The sequence below is a fragment of the Hyla sarda genome, chromosome 5 (genome assembly GCF_029499605.1).
Source record: "Hyla sarda isolate aHylSar1 chromosome 5, aHylSar1.hap1, whole genome shotgun sequence".
Lineage (NCBI taxonomy): Eukaryota > Metazoa > Chordata > Amphibia > Anura > Hylidae > Hyla > Hyla sarda.
In genome coordinates, this window is record NC_079193.1 from 58125616 (window position 1) to 58147749 (window position 22134).

The window sequence follows — 22134 nt, forward strand, 5'->3', positions numbered from 1 at the left end:
CTCAACATACAATGCTATGGAATCTGCAAAACGTGTCAATGGCTGGAAGAACCGACCAATCAGAATGGGCATTTCACTGGTAAAACTCCTGTATTCCTAAAGTGCATGCACTGACTGGTGTCTCGTAGCCCCCCCTACAGTACAGGGTGGTACTATATCTTCTGTACTACTCTTTACCTGCATTACTGAAGTGCATGCACTGACTGGTGTCTGGTAGCCCCCCCCCTACAGTACAGGGTGGTACTATATCTTCTGTACTACTCTTTACCTGTATTACTGAAGTGCATGCACTGACTGGTGTCTGGTAGCCCCCCCCCTACAGTACAGGGTGGTACTATATCTTCTGTACTACTCTTTACCTGTATTACTGAAGTGCATGCACTGACTGGTGTCTGGTAGCCCCCCCCCCCCCCCCTACAGTACAGGGTGTTACTATATCTTCTGTACTACTCTTTACCTGTATTACTGAAGTGCATGCACTGACTGGTGTCTGGTAGCCCCCCCCCCCCCCCCTACAGTACAGGGTGTTACTATATCTTCTGTACTACTCTTTACCTGTATTACTGAAGTGCATGCACTGACTGATGTCTGGTAGCGCCCCCTACATTATAGGGAGGTATTACATGTTCTCTACTCTTTACCTGTATTACAGAAGTGCATGCACTGACTGGTGTCTGGTAGCGCCCCCTACAGTACAGGAGGTATTACATGTTCTGTACTCTTTACCTGTACCAGGGTTAGCTGCTCCTTTGGACATCAGGTTGGGGCGGCTCCATGTTACTTTTTTAGGACATTGCATGTACTGTACAGGACCCGAAGAAGCTTCTGTACTCTACATAGACCAGTGTTTCCCAAAGTGGGTCCCTCTAGCTGTTGCTAAACTACAACTCCCAGCATACCCGGACAGCCTTCGGCTGTCCGGGCATGCTGGGAGTTGTAGTTTTGCAACAGCTGGAGGCATCCTGGTTGGGAAACACTGAAATAGACAGTGATTTACAGCTCCCAGCAGTTTTTTTTATATGTAAGGATTTGCTTTATCTGTATTAGTTATCTACTTATTTATCTTTAATGGGGTACTCCGGTGAAAACCTTTTTTCTTTTAAATCAACTGGTGCCAGAAAGTTAAACATATTTGTAAATTACTCCTATTAAAAAAAATCTTAATCCTTCCAGTACTTATTAGCTGCTGAATGCTACAGAGGAAATTCCTTTCTTTTTGGAACACTGATGACATCACAAGCACAGTGCTCTCTGCTGACATCTCTGTCCATTTTAGCAACTGTGCATAGCAGATATATGCTAAGGGCAGTATGGTGGCTCAGTGGTTAGCACTGCTGCCTTGCAGCGCTGGGGCCTTGGATACAAATCCCACTAAGGACAACAATAAATAAATAAAGACTTATTATTATTATAATAATGTCAGCAGAGAGAACTGTGCTCGTGATGTCATCAGAGAGCATTCCGAAAAGAAAAGAATTTCCTCTGTAGTATTCAACAGCTAATAAGTACAGGAAGGATTAAGATTTTTTAATAGAAGTAATTTACAAATATGTTTAACTTTACGGAGCCAGTTGATTTAAAAGAAAAAAGGTTTTCACCAGAGTACCCCTTTAATCCTCATTTTTTCCTATTTTTGGATGACATCTTGGTGGCTTCAGAACCAATTACCAGGTTTCCATAGAGTTCTGGTGTCAACATACAATGGTTTCAACATACAATGGTCGTCCTGGAACCAATTAATATTGTAACTTGAGGGACCACTGTATTACAATTTGCCGAAAAAGCTATTGGCTTACAGGACATGTGTGTCAAGTGTCAGCGTCAAGTGTTTTATGAATTTTAAACACTTTGGGCCTTGCTTGGTGAGGGGGATTAGCAGAAAGTGGGTGTGACTTAGTAGAAAAGGGGGTGGGGCTATTGTGAAAAGAATGGCTGCTATTTCATTGACATAAATAGTGTTGTGTTCTGCTAATGGCTTCTGTAGGGCAATGTTGAGCTCTGTGTTCCAGCCATGTCCATATTTGAATAATATTCCTCTCTTTTGCTAAAGAAATGATCCCCCTATGTGGCAAATCGCGGTTGCTTTTGCTGTTACAATGTGTCTGTATAAAGTTACTTAGTATTATGCAGTTGTACTAAGGGCGCTAATGGCCTGACACAGCTGCCATGTAGGTGTTATGACAATAATAGCTTTAGAAGGGATGTAGATTCTGCCTGACATGCTAATCACAACGGCTGACTATCATGCTTATGCTTTGTCTTAAGTCCCTGGTAAAATAATACTTTATTGTGTCATTGGTCACCATAAGAATGGAATATAATTAGAATAGTTGTCGTTCAGAGTGATCTCCAGCCTACGGATAAGTACAGATAGAGTATATGCTTATAAAAGGCCTGCAGACATGTGGTGACTTATTGTAAGAGCTCTACATTCAAATAACCTTTTGCTTTTTTTCTCATCCTAATAGCTGCCAATAAGGAGAAGCTTGAAAAATCGACAGGACTAAGAATCCTGCAAACAGGGGTTGCTGAGGTAGGACCTTACATTTTCTTCCTTTTCTGCATGTCATGGACAAATATCTATTATTTCTTAATATACTGGTAAATGCTTTTACAGTCAACCTAGAATTCCGTTGCTTGGCTTAATGCGTTATTTGATAAAAGTTTTATTATAGTAAAGATAAAGAGGTTTCAAAGAAGTTATCTTGGACTAAAACATTGGCGGCTTGTGAGAGGTGAGAGTTTAGGTGGGAAATGGGTTACAAGGAAGTTGTCATGCAATTTTTTGTTATATATACTTCTAGGGATGAGTGAATCGATGGCGCAAATCGCTTCATTAAACTCCATTTAGTGCAGTCCAGGCTCCAGGGCATATAAAATGGCGGATCCACATGTGGGGACATGGGGCAAGGAATCCTGGGAAGGCGGGATCAAGGGTCGGCGGGATGATCCTTAATCACATGCAGCCTATCAGCAGCCAACCACGCCTGTGATGTCACGGCCCTATATAATCGGCAGCCATCTTGGGGCCAGTCACTTCAGCCTTTTATTGCAGAGAGAAAGAGAGGGACAGACAGCGGTGTGTGTTGCTCAGAAAAGCATTTTTACAGCAGTGATTGACCTCCCAGTCACATCAGTGTTCTATTACAGAGAGAGAGGGACAGACAGCAGTTTGTGTTGCACAGAAAAGCATTTTTACAGCAGCGATTCACCTCCCAGTCACATCAGCATTCTGTTTCAGAGAGGGACAGAGAGCAGTGTGTTGCACAGAAAAGCTTTTTTACAGCAGCGATTCACCTCAAGCCCAAATCCAGCCTAGAAGTACTGATAGGGAAAGGAGTGAGATTGAGAGAGAGAGAGAGAGTGCAATTTTGGGTGTAGTACACAGCGACTGTGTGCTGCAGCACTAGTGTGTACAACAACTGAAAAGCTAATAGTAGCCAACCAGTGAGCAGAGCACTAAAAGCATATTGTCCTCTATTAAGTGTAACCTGTGTGTACACCTAAGTGGTGTATCATTTTGCTGCTGTTAAAGTCTTAAGGGCCTAGATACTGTGAAAGGCCAGGCAATAGTACACACCTGCTGGTGTTGTAGGCAAATACTCTTTTAAGTATAGTGGAGCGCATTGTCCTCCCCTCATAAGTGCATACCACATACGTCCATCTAAGTGGTGTACCATTTTGTTCCTTTTAAAGTCTTAAGGGCCTAGATACTGTAAAAGGCCAGCCAAAAGTACACACCTGCTGGTGTTGTAGACTATTACTGCTTTAAGCATAGTGGAGCGCATTGTCCTCCCCTCATAAGTGCATACCACATACATCCATCTAAGTGGTGTACTATTTTTTTCCTGTTAAAGTCTTAAGGGCCTAGATACTGTAAAAGGCCAGCCAAAAGTACACACCTGCTGCTGTTGTAGACAAATACTGTTTTAAGCGTAGTGGAGCATATTCTACTCCCCTCATATACGCACTAAATATGTCAGGAAGAGAAGTGCCAGGATGTGCACAGAGGAGTGGCAGAGGCCTGAATTCATCAGGTAGAGGTCGCATCAGACTAGGGGCGAGTGGCAGCAGGAGTCACAGCGAGAGGCCTGAGCTCCCGGTATCAGCTAGCGGTTGTGTCTCTACCAGCAACCCATCTACCGTCATCGATTGGTTCACCCACTTCATCACCAGTGACATCTGACACCCCCTGGAGTCTGCGGCAGTAGCAGTCAATCAGTGCGGACTGTTGGTGGGAAAATCAGCTACTCGGCGGTGTGGCAGTATTATTCAGTAATGTGGGTGTTCTATGAAAAAAATTCAGTATATTGTGCAAATAATATTCCTGAGCTTTAGCAGCTAAAAAAAAAAAAAAAAAACTGTCATATTCCTGCATTCCATGATCAAGTGAATACTTTACTTATCCACCTACAGATTTATAATTGTATTGCATTAGGTTACCATTCTGATTGACATTCCGGTACTTTACATGCATATGCAATTTCCGCTGAAACATTTTCAGTTGTATTTATTTGAGCTTTTAACATTTAGTTCCAAAAATGGCTAGAAAAAAATCTAATCTACACTGCAGAATGCAAACTTTGCATTGATTTCTATTTAAAAAATGTTTTAAGAATTGTTAAAAGAGAAAATGTGGAGGTTTATTTTGCTATTTTGTATTATGGTCCTTTGCTCACAGATTTTTTTAGCAAGTGGCTAGTATAGTGTTATATATGGATGAGGTCTCTACAGGAATACATTTCGAGAGAATTTACAAAAATAATAAGACATATCATAAAAGTGATGCTTAGATTTTACATTTCTTCTTATTGTATTCTCTTTTATATCACAATCCGTGTTCAAAATTATTATTTCAAATATATTTTTATATGCAAGCAATAATAAATTATTATGTAATTGTCCCCAGAAATGTTCATTCTGTCTTCCCTTGCTGCAGTTGAAACCTTCTCCAGTGCTTTGTTTACAATGGCAGATTAGGGATGCTCAGCCCCAGTATTTTAGTGCTGTATTATATGGCCTGACTTCTGCCAATATGAGCACTGATCTTTAAGATCAGCACTTGTTAACCAATCCTATTACACTGTACACATGCCTTATAAGGCTGCATTTACATTACATTTGGGACATACGGCTGCTGTGTCCCTGCCTGACCGATGCCATGCCCCATTCATTTGAATGGACCGGACAGAGTCAGCTGGTGACTCTGGTATGGTCATTTTCAGACCTATAAGCGCAGCAGGCTGGGGTTCTCAGTCCGGCAAAGAAGCAAATATGGTCCAAAAGGGAGTCACTTGCTGACTCCTCCCAGCTCATTAATATTAATAGGGTTTGGCACAGGTGTGGCAGGGAAATAGCAGCAAACATTGTGTGAATGCAGCCTGACAGAGTTTGCGGCCAAAAAGTGACCATTTTAAAACCTGCTTGTCTTCTTATGTGTCAGAGAGACCCCTCAGGCACCAGGGCATGTTGACACTGCCACTTCCGCACCCCCTATTGCGACCACTTTTGTTATGTTCCTGCTCATCATCTAATGACTGAACTGAAAGTTTTGGACACTTTGCCACTTTTCTGAAACCTGTGCACTGAATAATTGGTCCTAAAGCGATTTTCTGGGCACCCTGTGTGCTGCAAATAAATAAATAAATAAATACAACATACTTACCTACCCTTATCCCTTGGCACTGCCAACCCTGTATAAACTGTCTGCTCAGCCAATCACTGGCCGCAGTGTTGACCCAGCTCAGCCACTGACTGTTTTGGTGAAACATTTTTTTGTTTGGTTGTTTTATTTAATTTTTTTTGCAGGACCTGGAGCCCTAGACAACCTGTTTTCATGATAATATGACAATCTTTCTTTCTCATTATCTATTGTTTGCTTTGGTAAGCAAGTTCTGAAGTAATTTTTTTTTGCTTTAGTTTTGCTTATGTACTACATATTTATAATACTAACGAGGGGTTGCTAAATTCAGAGCTCATAAGCAAAAATAGTCGCAGTTGAGACTTTTATGAGACTTATTTGCGATTTTTTAAAATTTGCTTACATATAGGAGTGTTGTACTCCAGGTCAGACCTGGAGTAAACTTGCGACTTTTTTTGAAGGGGTTTATGACTTATTTTTGTCTACGTGAGACATTCGCACATCATAAATACGTGACCACTGGAAAGTGAAAACTGAAAATTGCTTAGGTAAGGCTGTTTGAAACTTTTTGCTTACCCAAAAAAGTCAAACAAAAAAATGCTTAGTCGCATGTGCGACATTTTGTGCGCCCAGAATAAGCAAGAAAAGGCTCTAAATACTTTAATAAATGTCCTCCATAGTATTTGTTTATTTTCCTTTACAGTTTTATCTTTCCCATCCTCATTTTTAACAACAAAAATGTCTCCCTGATAATTAGAATATGACAGCTTGCAACATTAATCAAAGGCATTTTTGCTACATTTAACAATTCATCTGATTTGTGAATATCACTGTTTTCTGCTTAAGAAATAAAAGAGCAAATTAAATGCTCCCTAAGGTGGTTTAGTGCAGAGTTTCCCTATATAACCTCTCATCACTTCCCGGATAACATGGCATTAACTAGAGTGCTGCAGGCGCTTCCATTGCTTACTATATGTGTTTGTATATTTCTGTATCCTTCTATGCACTGGAGGAAATTTTAGATAAGATTATACGTCAACCTCACAAGATTATATTACTAGATGATTGTCTGAAGTTTATTAAATAGCTGTAATCTTACGGTTACACATAATTTACACCTATTCAAGAAGAAAACAACACAATTTGGAGCCGACATAAAAGACAGTCACTTGCCACTATTACTTATGGGTTGATTTGAATTTTTCTTACTCTATTAACACAATTTGTGATGCAATTAAAAGTAAATCTACTCATGTTTATACATAGGGATAGGCTCTAGGAATAATTCCTCTGATGGGCTTGAAAAAAATGTTTTACCTATTTTTTGTAGTACAGTATTATAGAGGCTTCCAGCCTCCGCTGTTTTTAGCAAAATTCAGACATATGCTTTAGATTAAAGGGGTACTCCAGCGGTAAGACATCTTATCCCCTATCCAAAGGATAGGGGATAAGAAGCCTGGTCGCAGGGGTCCCGCCACTGGGGACCCCCGTGATCTTGCACTCAGCACCCCGTTATAATCAGTCCCCGGAGCGTGTTCACTCCGGGTCCGATTACTGGCAATCACGGGGGCCGGAGCATTGTGACGTCACAGTCCTGCCCCGTGTGACGTCACGTTCCGCCCCCTCAATTCAAGTCTATGGGAGGGGGCGTGACTAGAGTGCTGCAGGCGCTTCCATTGCTTACTATATGTGTTTGTATATTTCTGTACCATTCTATGCACTGGAGGACATTTTAGACAAAGAAAAGAACTTCCTCTGGAGCATACAGCAGCTGATAAGTACTGGAAGGTTTAAAAATTTTAATAGAAGGAATTTACAAATATCTTTAACTTTCCGGCACCAGTTGATTTAAAAGAAAATGTTTGCCAGCGGAGTACCCCTTTAAAGGGGATTAGAAAAATACATCTGATATCTTCATAAAAACAGCACCTCCCCTGTCTTCAGATTGTGTGTGGTATTACAACTCAGTTCCATTCACTGTAATGGAACTGAACTGCAATACCACATACAAACTTAGGGTAAAAGTGGTGCTGTTTGTGGTTAAAAAAACAAAACAAAAAAAACTGATATGGGTTGCTATCTTGGATAACCCCTTTAACCCGTTTCGACTCAGGGCTTTTCCGTTTTTGCACTTTTGTTTTTTCCTCCTTAACTTTTAAAAATCATAACCCTTTCAATTTTGCACCTAAAATTCCATTTTATGCCTTATTTTTGCGCCACCAATTCTACTTTGCAGTGACATTATCCATTTTAACAAAAATGATCCCCTACTAATATAGGTTTGATTTTGTCGTACTTCTGGAAAAAAATCATAACTACATGCACGAAAATGAATACTTTTTAAATTGTCATCTTTTGACACCTATACATTTTCCGCATACGGGACGGTATGAGGGCTCATTTTTTGCAATGTGATTTGAAGTTTTTAGCGTATTGATGGGAATTTTTTATCGCTTTTTATTCATTTTATATAAAAAGTGACCAAAAATACGCTATTTTGGACTTTGGAATTTTTTTGCGCGTACGCCATTGACCGTGTGCTTTAATTAATTATATATCTGCATCTAAAGAGTTAATAGTGTGCGGCACAACGATCGGTGCTGCTCGCTATTAGCCTATAGTCCTGGCTTTCATTAGCCGCTGGGACCGACCCACTATGACGCGTGACCCCGCGTTATAGACCAGGACCAGGCTCCCTGCGTCCTTAAGAGGTTAAAGGGATTCACACATAGGTGATAACTATCTGATTGCAGAGGGTCTGACCGCTGGGTCCCCTTGCGATCTTAATATCAAGGACTCATGGACGCTGCTTCTCTATTCATTGTCATTGGAAGATTCTGGATATAACTGAACACAGCATTTGGCTGTTTCTGTGACTTATATGGAAAATGAATGGAGCAGTAGCATTCATGCGTGGCCCGCTGCTCTATTTTAGCAGGAGGCAAAGTTCCCCGTTCTCAAGATTCTGGCTGGACCAAGCCCATGCCCCTCACCTTGTCAGATATTTATCCCCCAACTTTTCAAGATTTAAAAACCCCTTTGATTAAAATAATTCAAAAAGCCCCAATCAAAAATAAATAAGTCCCCCTTAATCTTGCTATTTTAGGGTCTGGTTGCTCCTTTAAAAACTTTCTTTAACCCCTTAACGAAGCAGGACGTAAATGTACATCCTGGTGCGGTGGTACTTAACCCACCAGGATGTACATTTACATCCTATACATGACCGCGAGCATTGGAGCGATGCTCGGGTCATGCGCGGCAGTTGCCGGCTGCTGGCAGCAACCAGGGACCTACTGGTAATGACCGACATCCGCGATCATGCGATATCCGCGATATCTGGCATTAACCCCTCAGATGCAATGATCAATACAGATCATGGCATCTGCAGGAGTGAGGTCAGAAAAATGCATGATTGGATCACCCGCAGCACTGCTGTGGAGATCCGATCATCTGTAATGGCAGATGGAGGTCCCCTCACCTGCCTCCGTCCTGCTCCCGACATCTTCTGCTCTGGTCTGAGATCAAGCAGAAGATCGCCGATAACACTGATCAGTGCTATGCCCTATGCATAGCATTGAACAGTAATAGCAATAAAATGATTGCTATAAATAGTCCCCTATGGGGACTATTAAAGTGTAAAAATAAAATTTAAAAAGTAAAAAATAAAAGTAAAAAAAATTACAAAATTCCCTCCCCCAATAAAAAATTTTAATTGTCCCCTTTTCCACATTTTACCCCAAAAAGTGTAAAAAACTTTTTTTAATAAACATATTTGGTATCGCCGTGTGCATAAATATCCGAACTATTAAAATATAATGTTAATTATCCCGTACAGTGAACGGCATGAACGTACAAAAAAAAGTGCAACATTTTTGTTTGTTTTTTATAACATTTTATTCCCAAAAAAAATTGATAACAAATGTAATAAAAGTTTTATAAATGCAAATGTGGTATCATAAAAAGTACAGATCACGGCACCAAAAATTAGCCCTCCTACTGCCGCTTATACGGTAAAATGAAAAAGTTATAGGTCAGCAAAATAGAGGGATTTTAAACGCACTAATTAGGTGAAAAAGTGTGAGATTTTTTTAAGCAGTACAATAATAGAAAAGTATGTAATTATGGATGTCATTTTAATCATATTTCCCTACAGAATAAAGAAAACATGTTTTTTTTACCATAAAGTGTACAGCATGAAAACAAAACCTTCCAGAATTAGCAAAATTGCGGTTTCCTTATCAATTTCCCCACAAATAGTATTTTTTGGTTGCTCCATACATTTTATGATATAATGAGTTATGTCATTACAAAGGACAACTGGTCGTGCAAAAAACAAGCCCTCATACTAGTATGTGGAGGAAAATATAAAAGAGTTATGATTTTTAGAAGGTGAGGAGGAAAAAACGAAAACGTAAAAATAAAATTGTCTGAGTCCTTAAGGCCCAAATGGGCTGAGTCCTTAACCCCCTTGGCGACCGAGCCCATTTTGACCCTAACGACCAGAGCATTTTTTGCAATTCTTACCACTGTCACTTTAAGCATTAATAACTCTGGGATGTTTGTACTTATGAATTTGATTCAGAGATAGTTTTTTTCGTGAAATATTCTACTTTATGTTAGTGGTAAATTTTTGTCGATACTTGCATCATTTCATGAAAATTTGAAAATTTAGCATTTTTATAACTTTGAAGCTCTCTGCTTGTAAGGAAAATAGACATACCAAATAAATTATATATTGATTCACATATACAATATATCTTCTTTATATTTGCATCATAAAGTTGACATGTTTTTACTTTTGGAAGATATCAGAGGGCTTCAAAGAACCGCAGCAATTTTCCAATTTTTCAAGTAAATTTCAAAATCTGAATTTTTCAGGGACCAGTTCAGTTTTGAAGTGAATTTGAGGGTCTTTATGTTAGAAATACCCCATAATGGACCCCTTTATGAAAACTGCACCCTTCATCGTATTCAAAATGACATTCAGACAGTTTGTTAACCCTTTAGGTGTTTCACAGGAATAGCAGCAAAGTGGGGGTGAAAATTCTAAATCTAAATTTTTTACACTAACATGTTCTTGTAGACCTATATTTTTTTTTTTACAAGAGGTAAAAGAAGAGGTAAAAGAAGAAAAAGCCCCCCAAAATATGTAACCAAATTTCTCTTGAGTAAGGAAATACCTCATATGTGGATGTAAAGTGTTCTGTGGGTGCAGTAGAGGGCTCAGAAGAGAAGGAGCAACAATGGGATTTTGGAGAGCAAATTTTGCTGAAATGGTTTTTGGGGGGCATCTCCCATTTAGGAAGCCCCTATGGTGCCAGAACAGCGAACACATGGCATAGTATTTGGGAAACTACACCCCTCAAGGAATGTAACAAGTGGTACAGTGATCCTTAAAGGGGTACTACCGTGCTGACAACTTATCCCTTATCTAAAGGATAGGGGATAAGTTGCCTGATCGTGCGGGGTCCCGCCGCTGGGGACCCCGCGATCTCACACGCAGCACCCCGCAGCATCTATCCTTTAAATAGGGGATAAGTTGTCAGCACGGTAGTACCCCTTTAACACCCCACAGGTGTTTGACGAATTTTCAATAAAGTTAGACGTGAAAATGAAAAAAAAATTTCACTAAAATGCTGATGTTACCCCAAATTTTTCATTTTCACAAGGGATAATAGGTAAAAATGTCTCCCAAAATTTCAAACACCATTTCTCTTGAGTAAGGAAAAATATCATATGTGGATGTAAAGTGCTCTGCGGGTGCACTAGAGGGCTCAAAAGAGAAGGAGCGCCATTGGGCTTTTGGAAAGCAAATTTTGCTGACATGGTTTTTGCAGGGCATGTCTGATTTAGGAAGCCCCTATGGTGCCAGAACAGCAAAAAACAGCAGGGATCTTGTAAGGATGTCGTGTATATGTAGTGTTTTACTCTTTATTTAGGGTTAGTGTAGTGTTTTTAGGGTACATACACATGGGCGGAGGTTTACAGTGAGTTTCCCGCTACAGTGGAAAAGTTGCCGCATCTCAAACTTGAAGCGGGAAACTTGCTGTAAACCCCTGCCCGTGTGAATGTACCCTGTACATTCACATGGGGGAGGGGGTGGGGGGGCAAAACTACAACTCCCAGCATGCAATGACAGACAGGAGTAGTTATGCCACAGCTGGAGGCACACTGGTTGTGATTGGGAAACACTGAGTTAGATAACAGATCTGTTTCTTAACTCAGTTATACCACATCCATGTGCCTCAAGCTGTTGCAAAACTACAACTCCCAGCATGCATGGTCTGTCTGAGTTAGGAAACAGACAATGTTACCCAACCAGTGCGCCTCCATTTGTTGCAATACTACAACTCCCAGCATGCCCAGACAGCCGAAGGGCATGTTGGGAGTTGTAGTTATGCAACAACTGGAGGAGAACAGTTTGGAGACCACTGTGTAGTGGTCTCCAAACTGTAGCCCTCCAGATGTTGCAAGACTTCAACTCCAAGCATGCCCAGACTGCCCAGGCATGCTGGGAGTTGTAGATCGGCAACATCTGAAGGGCCAGATGTTGCCGAACTACAACTCCCAGCATGCCTGGACAGTCTCGGCATGCTGAGAGGTGTAGTTTTGCAACATCTGGAAGGACAGTGGACTCCAAACTCTGGCCCTCCAGATGTTGCAAAACTACAACTCGCAGCATGCCCAGACAGCCAAAAGCTGTCTGGGCATGCTGGGAGTTGTAGTTTTGAAACTCCTAGATACAGCAGTGAAGATCACTTTACGGCAATCTTCGCTGCAGTATCTAGGAAACCGCCGCCGCTGCCTTCACTTGCCTGCGCCCCCTGTTATAGCCGCCGGTCCCTGGTCCTGGTCCCCGCCGTGATGACATCCAGAGGCAGTCAGAGCAGGGGGAAATGAACGCTCCCTCTGCCCCTGCCCTGCGATTAGCCAGATCGGCAAATCACAGGGGATAGGAGGAGGTGGCATCCCTGCCACCTTGCTTCTATCCTTTAGGATGATCGTGGCTGTCTCTGACAGCTCCGATCATCCCTATTTTCTGGGCTATCGGGTCATCAGAGACCCGATCAGCCCGGAATAGCCGCGAATCGCCGATGTGAATTGATCGGCGATTTGCGGTGATCGCCAACATGGGGGGGGTCTCAGGACCCCCCCCAGGCATTTGCACGGGATGCCTGCTGAATGATTTCAGCAGGCATCCTATTCCGATCACAGTCCCCTATCCTTTGGATAGGTGATAAGATGTTTTTCACCAGAGTACCCCTTTAATCCAGAATTTTTGTTCTAGATTTGCAGTGTGGAATCTGCACTAAAAAACGATGACAATTCTTAGCCCTTTGTGCTCATTTTTATAATTATTATTAATGTGCATTTTCTTTATTTTCTTTTATTATATCTTAACTGTTCATTGGAACGTGAACTGGAGAACCCTTAGTAATCCTCAGCTTCAAGCTAAAATAGAACCAGCCATCTTAGGTACAGATTTTACATGCAAAAATAGACAAAAATATTCTTGCCTCTTCTGTCAATAATAGACTGTGTTAAGGTGAGAGGGGTATAACAAAGATGATTTATTATCACACTCCAGAATGATTATTTCAGTAGAAGAGGGATCCTGTGAAGTGATCCGTATATTAGAAGCCACTGCTGTCAGACCGCTAATTTACCAAATGATTGAAACACCGTCTGGTTTGCAAACCTTGGCATAACATGTCCACATATTCATTTTCATCTCATCTAAGATGATAGCGATGAAAAAGAAAATATTTAATTCCTGGTTAACACATGAATAAGCAGATACTGTCATTTCCTACCAAACAATAACAGGATTATCTCCCGAAACTGTCAGTTTATAGCAGAACACTGTCTTGCCCAAATTTTTATAAAAAAAAAAAAAACGAGCAGTGGATAGAATTCAAGATCAGAGTAATAGGACGAAGGGAAATCTGCATTCATGGTAATAAATATTCATATTTGTCTGCTCAGGAGATGGAAATCTAATCAAGGGCTATTGATGCACTCGCTACCCTGTCTCACTCTCTCTCTTTTTTTTTTAAGCAAGGCGTTTCATCTAAATTGGGTTTGATATGGAAATTTGTCTCTCTCCAAGTCCTTCAGGCCACGAGCATGCTGGGATAACAGTGGCGGTGTCCAGTACTTTAGATGCTGCTGTTGGTTGCCACTGTTGTAAATGGAATAAATGCCAAAGCAATAAATAAAAGGAGATTGTTTTGTGCCTCTCGGTGGTCAGCTTCGAAATGAACTTTGTGTTTCCGGCATACTTTTCATTTTGCTTTTTGCTATTGTTATAGCTAAGATTATCTTTATTGCTATGATTATTAGGAGGATTATTTGTATTATTATTCTCTGTAATGGAAAACCTGACATTGTACATAGGATGCTAAGAAGTTTTGAAAGCTATTTTACTTTATATGTTCAATTACTTATTTGGAGTTAGTCCTCACTAAGATAGACATATTGTAACCATGTTTAGGGGTGTATTCCCAAATACAGTATCTTGCACATATTCGATGTGCAGGATATGAAGATGCAGATTTTAAGCTGTGTTCAGTCAGTTAGTTTACATTGAAATCTGCAGCTTTACATTTTGTGCATCAAACAAATGCAGGATACTATATGTGGACTATATGTGGGAATATACCTTTAATGGGAACCTGCCACACTAAATGTGCAGCCCAATCTGTGGGCATCATGTTATTGAACAGGAGCGAAGACTGATATATATATATATATATATATATATATATATATATATATATATAGTCTAGTCTCAAAAGTTCCAGGATAACTTGTCAAATATTCATGTAAACGTCTGCTCATTCTAGGCTAAGAAGTCAAGTGGGCGGTGCTTATCTGTGATTGACAGCTATCTGTGTATAAGTGTTCATTTATAGAGCTGCCAGTCCCTGAGTAGCACTGCCCACTTGACTACTTTTCTCATTCAAGGAAATTCAATGGAAGAAAAAAAGAGAGACAAGCGTCCCTAGGGAAATACGTCACAAATAGTAAAAAGGTAAGGAAAGAACTCACTCACCTATATGGGTTTGTGCTAAGAGCACAACGCCTCTGTACACATAAGAAATTGCCAATATCCACAGCCAGTGATCCTCCCAAACTAGATCAGATAACATAAAAAAAAATGTTGCATTTTTCTTGAGAAAGGGCCTGTTCCAGGCCAGAAACACGTAGATGTGTACAACAACAAAGGATTTCTTTGATTTACATATCTGAATATCCTCTTCTTCATGCCAAGATCAGCGCTGTACAAGATCCATTTTTGCTTTTGTCGTGATGTTGTACTCAAGGAAATTGACATCTTTCTTTATATGTATACACACAGTTAGCTGTCAATCACTGTGTATGACCACCGTCTTGGCTTGCCCAGAATGAGAAGAGGTCTACTTAAATAGATATAAAATTATTCTGGAACTTTTAAAACACAGCAAATATAAATAATGGAGTTCTATTTTATCTGTGGATTAAAAAATTTACCTTGAAGTTGTTGGTTCATCCCCCAGAAATTTTGCACCAAAACTCATTTGAGAACTTTGACAATGCTTCTTTAAACTACATGTTGACTTATTCAAAATGTCCTGCAAATTACATTAACCAGTTTTTTTGGCATAAATTGTAGCAGTTGTTTTTGGAGCAGACAGTTTTATGGATCTCCTGTGCATGCCTACTGAAGAATACCTCTCCTTGATGTGATCATACTACTGTGATGTCTGTATTGGCCTGTGTTCACACACAGCTATTGGTTTGGTTGGGTGTGAACAGTTTTATGTTCCCTGGTCAGGGAATAGTTAATAGCCTTTTGCTTGCTAGCCAATAGCTTCTATTTAAGGTCAGCCCAGTCTAGCCTCTGGGCTGGTGAATGACTTCATTATAGCCTGACTTGCTAAGATGCTGGACATGCTGCATGGAGCTCTTGGTGAAACACCCTTTATTTGAGCTTTTAATCTACTATCTCTGTCTTAGCATGCACTTTATATTTTCTGGTTTTAGCCATGGTTAGGTGACATGCTTAGAGTAGATTTTAATCTGTGTTTGTATAGTCGGTTTTAGGATTTGTATATCTTTTCTTCTATGTGTCTGTTCACACTGTGTTTTCTCTTGTATCCGTTTATATGAAGTTCTGTGTTTTATGTTTCTGTTTTCCTACTGAGTCAGCTTCTGACCACACTGTGGAGTGTGCCGCTGGCCAGTAGTCTATTTGGATTTATTATTATTGGCTACTTCGTTAGTGGAGTGTCCATTTTGTTTTTCCAGTGTGAACAGTGTCCTATGTTGCATCCCTGTAACCGTTCCATGGGGACTCCTTGTTTACTGGAGGTGTTTTGAGGGATTGTGATTTATTTTGTATTGTGTTTAGAGGTAACAGTGTTCTATAATTATATCCTGTTGTATCCGATTTTCTGAGTTGTAACTTGGCCTCCCCGTTAACTGTCCATGGGGACTCTGTGTCTACTGGAGGTGTGCACTCCTTCCCTGTCCATTCCTGACAACTACTAAATGTGCTCAGGAAGCACCATCTATGATCATACCATACTGACCTTTTCCTATGTGAACATATGTAGAATTTTTGAATTTAAGATCAAGGTTCTTTGATAAGGAGTGGCCTCGGCGGTTATGCTTGATACTCCTGGCATCATGGCTCCTATACCTTAGGGGAGATGCCAGGAGTATGAATCAGCAGAGGCCACTAATTGGCTGTGAGAGTCATGTTACCTTCACTCCTCTCCTAAAGTAATTGGCCTGAGTGCCAATCGGAGGCTGAAGGGGGATAAGCGAGATCGCAGAGGTAAGTGTCAGTTAATTTGTTATTTTAATGCATTTGGAACCTTTTTAAATATGGGTTAACCCTAATGTATCCATTTCTGCACCAGATAATGTGCTATTCATGTATTCCTAATACATATATGGACTAGCGGGTAAGCATGTACATAATATATTCCAATATGTTTGGCCTCTTGAGACAAAATATTCTTGTCAGTTTTAATAACACCTTTTACTGAGTATGTTTATTAGCAGGATCTGTTGTTGGAAATTGAAACGTGTCAGTTTCTCTGTTGGTATAATTGGAAAAAAATCATTTCCTTTTATATAAACTAAAAATGAATCATGAGTCTCACTTTTTATACATTTTTTAGTACAGAGGCATGCAGAGGTTCTTCTCCATTGGCATCTAAGAGTAGAAAGTTTGGCATGCTCCAGCTCATGCCATATCCTAAGAGGCACCTTATGGCAGCAGATGGAAGTCCTTGGGGATTGTTAATATGAACCCATAGGAATTCTGCTTGCTGCTGTACAAAGTCCGTGCACATCTTATCCCCTATCTAAATGATAAGGGATAAGATGTTAGATCGAGGGGGTCCAGCTGCTGGGGACCCCCGGGATCTCGGCTGCAGCACCTCTCTTTCATTATTGCACAAAGCAAAATCGATCTGTGCGTAATTACGGGCGATACAGGGGCCGGAGCATCATGGCTCCACACTTCGTGACATCATGGTTCCGCCCCTCATGATGTCATGGCTTTGCCCCCTCAATACAAGTCTATGGGAGGGGGCGTGGCGGTCGTCATGCCTCCTCCCATAGACTTGCATTAAGGAGGCGGGCCATGACGTCACAAGGGTTGGAGCCATGACATCACGATGCTTCGGCCCCTGTATCGCTTATCATTACGCACAGAGCGATTTTGCTCTGTGCAATAATGAAAGCGGGGTAAAGTCCAAAAAATTCCACAGCACTGGTATAACCATTTCTTTATTGAAGATCCATTAAAATCAACAGGATACAAACAGATTGCACACTGGCATGTTTCAGGTCAGAAACCTCCTGGGAGGTTTCTGACCTCAAACATGCCGGTGTGCACTCTGTTTGTATCCTGTCGATTTTAATGAGTTTCTTGATAGCATGTTCTGATATTGTGTTGAATTGCTTTTATAAAAATCAGAGATTTTAACTAAACTAAAGGAAAAGATAAGGGTGGACACATTTGTTATTGTTCCTATTTTGTGTTATTAAAACAACCAGATCTATAGTTAAACAATACTGTGCATTGTGTGTCACATACCATGGTCATTTTTGTGGTGAACATTTTTTTAACCTTTTTATTGATATGTTAATAAATAATATCATTAGAATCACATTTGAGGTAGTCAGGCAGCTAGGATCCTAACCACCATTGAGAATGAATGGGTAAGATCTCCATTGCAATAAAGAGTTATAGAAATGTTAGATTTATACTCTTCTTGTATGCACGTAAGGCAATTTCTTCATGGAAACAAGTGCAAACGACTGTCATGAAACTATTGTCCTAACGTGTTGCTATCAATTAAAATAAAAAAAACTTTCAGCTTGTCATAGAGACATATCAAAAGTTTTGATCAGTTGAGGCCTTGGTGCTGAGCCCCCCATCGACTGCTGATAGAGTGGGAAGAAATGTTACATTTTCTATACTTTGAAGGAAAACATTTTTGTTTTTATTTTTCCATCTGAATCCTGCATTTTTTTTCTGTAGAGCACTCGGTGTGACGGAATTCTGAATTCAATTGTTTTACCACTTGTTCATGTTGGGATTTCATCCAGGAAGCCCCATTTGTCCATTGGGATCCATCTGCATTAACATTTTAATGAGGCTTGTAATTTAAGGCATGGGACCAAAATATCTGGTGGCCCGGACATCTTTGGGCACCAATCCAGAAGCCATTGATTAGTTTGGCTGTGGGAGAGATCCTGGCATTACCTTCTTTTTATAGCAAATGACACAGCTTTCCAGATATCAATTACGTGAGTGGAGAACTTTACTACATAACTGCTTAAAGGGTAAATCCAAATAATACAAAAAAGTGGCTTTAAATTATAATAAACATATGTCAATACAAAGTATTAATGCCATCTTCATATTATCAGTCCCTAATTTGTTCAACATAATAGGATTGTGGCAGACCACCATTGGTAGATTCTATTTATCTCATCTATCTATTCTATCTATCTATCTATCTATGGGAAACTCTATATTTTCTTTTTTCTTCTCTATGTAATTCTTTAATGTTTGAAAAATCAAATTAAAATCTATTGAAATCTACTTATCTATCTATCTATCTCATATCTATCTGTCTATCTATCTCATATGTATCTATTAATCTTTGGGAAATTCTATATTTTCTTTTTTCTTCTTTCTGTAATTCTTTAATCAACTACGAAGATCTACGTGGTCTCAGATAGCAGGAGGTGCTGAACCCAAAATGCGGATGTGCATTTATGCCGGGGAGGCAGATCCTGCCACAGTGCCACAATGGCATCCTACACCAGATGAAGGTGTGGATGTGTGCGGGCTCACGTATGTCCTTCATATAAGGATATACTGGCTAATGTCTCAATTTTACATCAGTTTTGAGGGTTAGTCAATGTTATTGTCTACATCTACCACAGTTGTGCAGCTATTTATGCATTTTTCGTATGTAAATGTATCTATCCATCTCATAATCTAATTTCTGCAGTAAATTAAATAAATGTAAAATAAGCAAAAAATGCTAATAAAGTTACCAGAATTTTAAAAACTAATATTTTTCGACCATTTGCTGCAGTCTTCTAAATGTTTACCACCGTAAATTAGAGCACAATCAGGAATAGTGTTTATGCATTTTAACAAGAGAATTTCTATTCTCTGTGGTGTAAGAAGAAGTTGGACTAGATCAAAAGCCTTCCAAAATCTAGATTGGCGGAATTAGTTGTTGCAGAATCATTTGCAATTCCTTATCAACTACACATACCTCCTCCGTATCTTCCTCTATCTTATTAACAAATCATTCTTTTTCCTCTTGAAAGTTGAAGTATGATTATGACACATCAAACACGTAGCTGCTATTCATTTGATGACCACAGTAATGATGAAATAATTGGTGGATGTCTCTTGACATAACTATTCCGGTGTTTGTGTCTTACGTGTAAACTGCTGGTTTATAAAGTGTTTTCAATTAATTACATTTAAAATATTTTACAAGATTAATTGGATTTTCAGCAGTGCGACTGTCTCTGTGCGTGGGTGCCTTTCTAGAGTACACAATGTAAAGCGGCTTAAAATAACTCTGTCTCTATTGGATTTCGATATGTGTTTAACCCCTTAAGGATACAGCCCATTTTATTTTTTCGGTTTCGTTTTTTTCCTCCTCGCCTTCAAAATTCATAACTCTTTTATATTTCGATTCCCAGACCCATATGTGGGCTTGTTTTTTGCGTGACCAGATGTACTTTGTAATGACATCACTCATTTTACACTTAAATGTATGGTAAACACCAAAAATTATTTTTTGTGTAAGAAAATTTAAACGAAAATCGTAATTTTGCAAATTTGGACGGGTTTCGTTTTTGCTCTGTACACTTTGCGGAAAAATTACATGTTTTCTTTATTCTCTGGGTCAATACGATTAAAATGATACCCCTGGTTACCTACCTTTCTATTATTGTACTGCTTTTAAAAAATCTCAAACTTTTTTTTAACAAAATCAGTATGTTTAAAATTGCCCTAATTTTACCACCTCTAACTTTCTTATTTTTCCGTATGAAGGGATGTGAGAGGGCAAATTTTTTTGCGCCATGATCTTTAGTTTGTTTCGGTACCACATTTGCATATATGTGACTTTTTGATCGCTTTTTATTTTTAAAAAATTAGCAGTTTGATGTGACAAAAAAGCTGAAATTTGTAATTTTCTTTTTTTACGTTTACGCCATTCACCGTACAGTATCATTAACATCATATATTTATAGTTCGGACATTTTTATAGTTTTTTTTTATTAATATGGGGAAAAGGGGGGATTTAAAACTTTATTGGGGGATGGGCTTTTTCAAATTTTATTTAACTTTTTAAAAACTTTTTTTACATTTATTTTACACTTTTTTATAGCAATCATTAGATTATTAATACTGTTCAGTGCTATGCATAGGGCATAGCACTTATCAGTATTATCGATGATCTTCTGCTCTGGACTGCTGAGAGGCAGATCAGTGCAGAAGACCCCAGAGACGGACGGAGGCAGGTGAAGGGACCTCTGTCCGCCATCTCGGCTGATCTGATCCCCGCGGGCGATCAGATCAGCCATTATAAGTGCCGCACTGCTGCAGATGCCGTGATCTGTATCGATCACGGCATCTGAGGGGTTAATGACAGACATCAGTGCGATCGCTGATGTCCGCCATTACCCGCGAGTCCGCGGCTGCTGACAGCCGCCAGAACCTGCCGGGAATGAAGTGAGCGCATCCTCTGTGCTCGCGGCACTACCGCGCCGTAAATGTATGGCGCTGTGCGCTAAGTGACACTATGCAGCGCCGTACATTTACGGTGCATGTCCTTAAGGGGGTTGAACAGTTAGCAGAAAAGATGTCTTCAAAGTTTCCCTTGTACAAAACTAGTCAAGAATGTGTCAAAGTATTTTCAGAAGAAGGAACCTTCATAAAATGTGCTTATTTTTGAACTATAGAAACATCACTTCTGATTTCTGAGAATATCAGCAACCGTGTTGTAAATGTCTACTTTTGAACAAACCCTTTTCATCTAAAAGCGATCTTACGAGCTTAAAGAATCAAGAAAGCATCTGAATGTGTCTGAATGCTGACCAGATGATGCCACTATGGCACACAAGTTTTTTCAGTTTATTTTCTTTATTTCAGTGCAGTGCAGCACCGTTGTTTTTATGCTGCCAGGCCAATGTCTAGACTATAGTTCCTCTCCCCTCTTATAGACATTGCCTACAGTATGTTTACAGCTTCCTGCATGCCCATATATTCCACTTGTAATTTAGTGCTTTAACTACTTCTTGTCTTTGCACTGCCATTGAGACAGATAACACACTTGGAGCATGGTCATGGGAGATTGGTTTAACCCCTTAAGGACTTTTAAAAATCATAACTCTTTGAATTTTGCACCTACAGACTTATATGATGGCTTAGTTTTTTTTTGCACGACCAATTCTACTTTGTAATGACATCAGTCATAAAATCTACGGCGAAACAAAAAAAAATAAATTATTGTGCGACAAAATTGAAAACAAAACGTGATTTTGTAATTTTTGGGAGCTTCTGATTCTACGCAGTGCATTTTTTGGTAAAAATGACACCTTCTCTTTATTCTGTAGGTCCATATACAATTAAAATCATACCCTATTTACATAGGTTTGATTTTGTCTTAATTCTGGAAAAAATCATAACTACATGCACGAAAATTAATACGTTTAAAAATGTCCTCTAATGACCCCTATAACTTTTTTTTATTTTTCAGCATATGGGGATGCATGAAGGCTAATTTTTTGCGACGTTATCTGAAGTTTTTATCAGTACCTTTTTTGTTTTGATCAGACTTTTTGATCGCTTTTTTTACATTATTTTTTTTTACATAAAGAGGGACCAAAAATACGCTATTTCGGACTTTTTTTTACATGAACACCATTGATCGTACGGTTTAATTAACCATATA

The 22134-nt window shown here is 39.6% G+C and overlaps 1 protein-coding gene across 1 annotated transcript in view; it reads left to right on the plus strand.

Moving 5' to 3' along the window:
* The window catches only part of PTPRN2 (protein tyrosine phosphatase receptor type N2), a 1048643-nt gene that overhangs the window by 671412 nt on the left and 355097 nt on the right, over positions 1-22134 (plus strand). The window contains exon 12 of the mRNA XM_056519562.1: positions 2469-2533. Within this exon, the coding sequence (XP_056375537.1) occupies positions 2469-2533 (65 nt within the window). The remainder of the gene's footprint in view (positions 1-2468; positions 2534-22134) is intronic.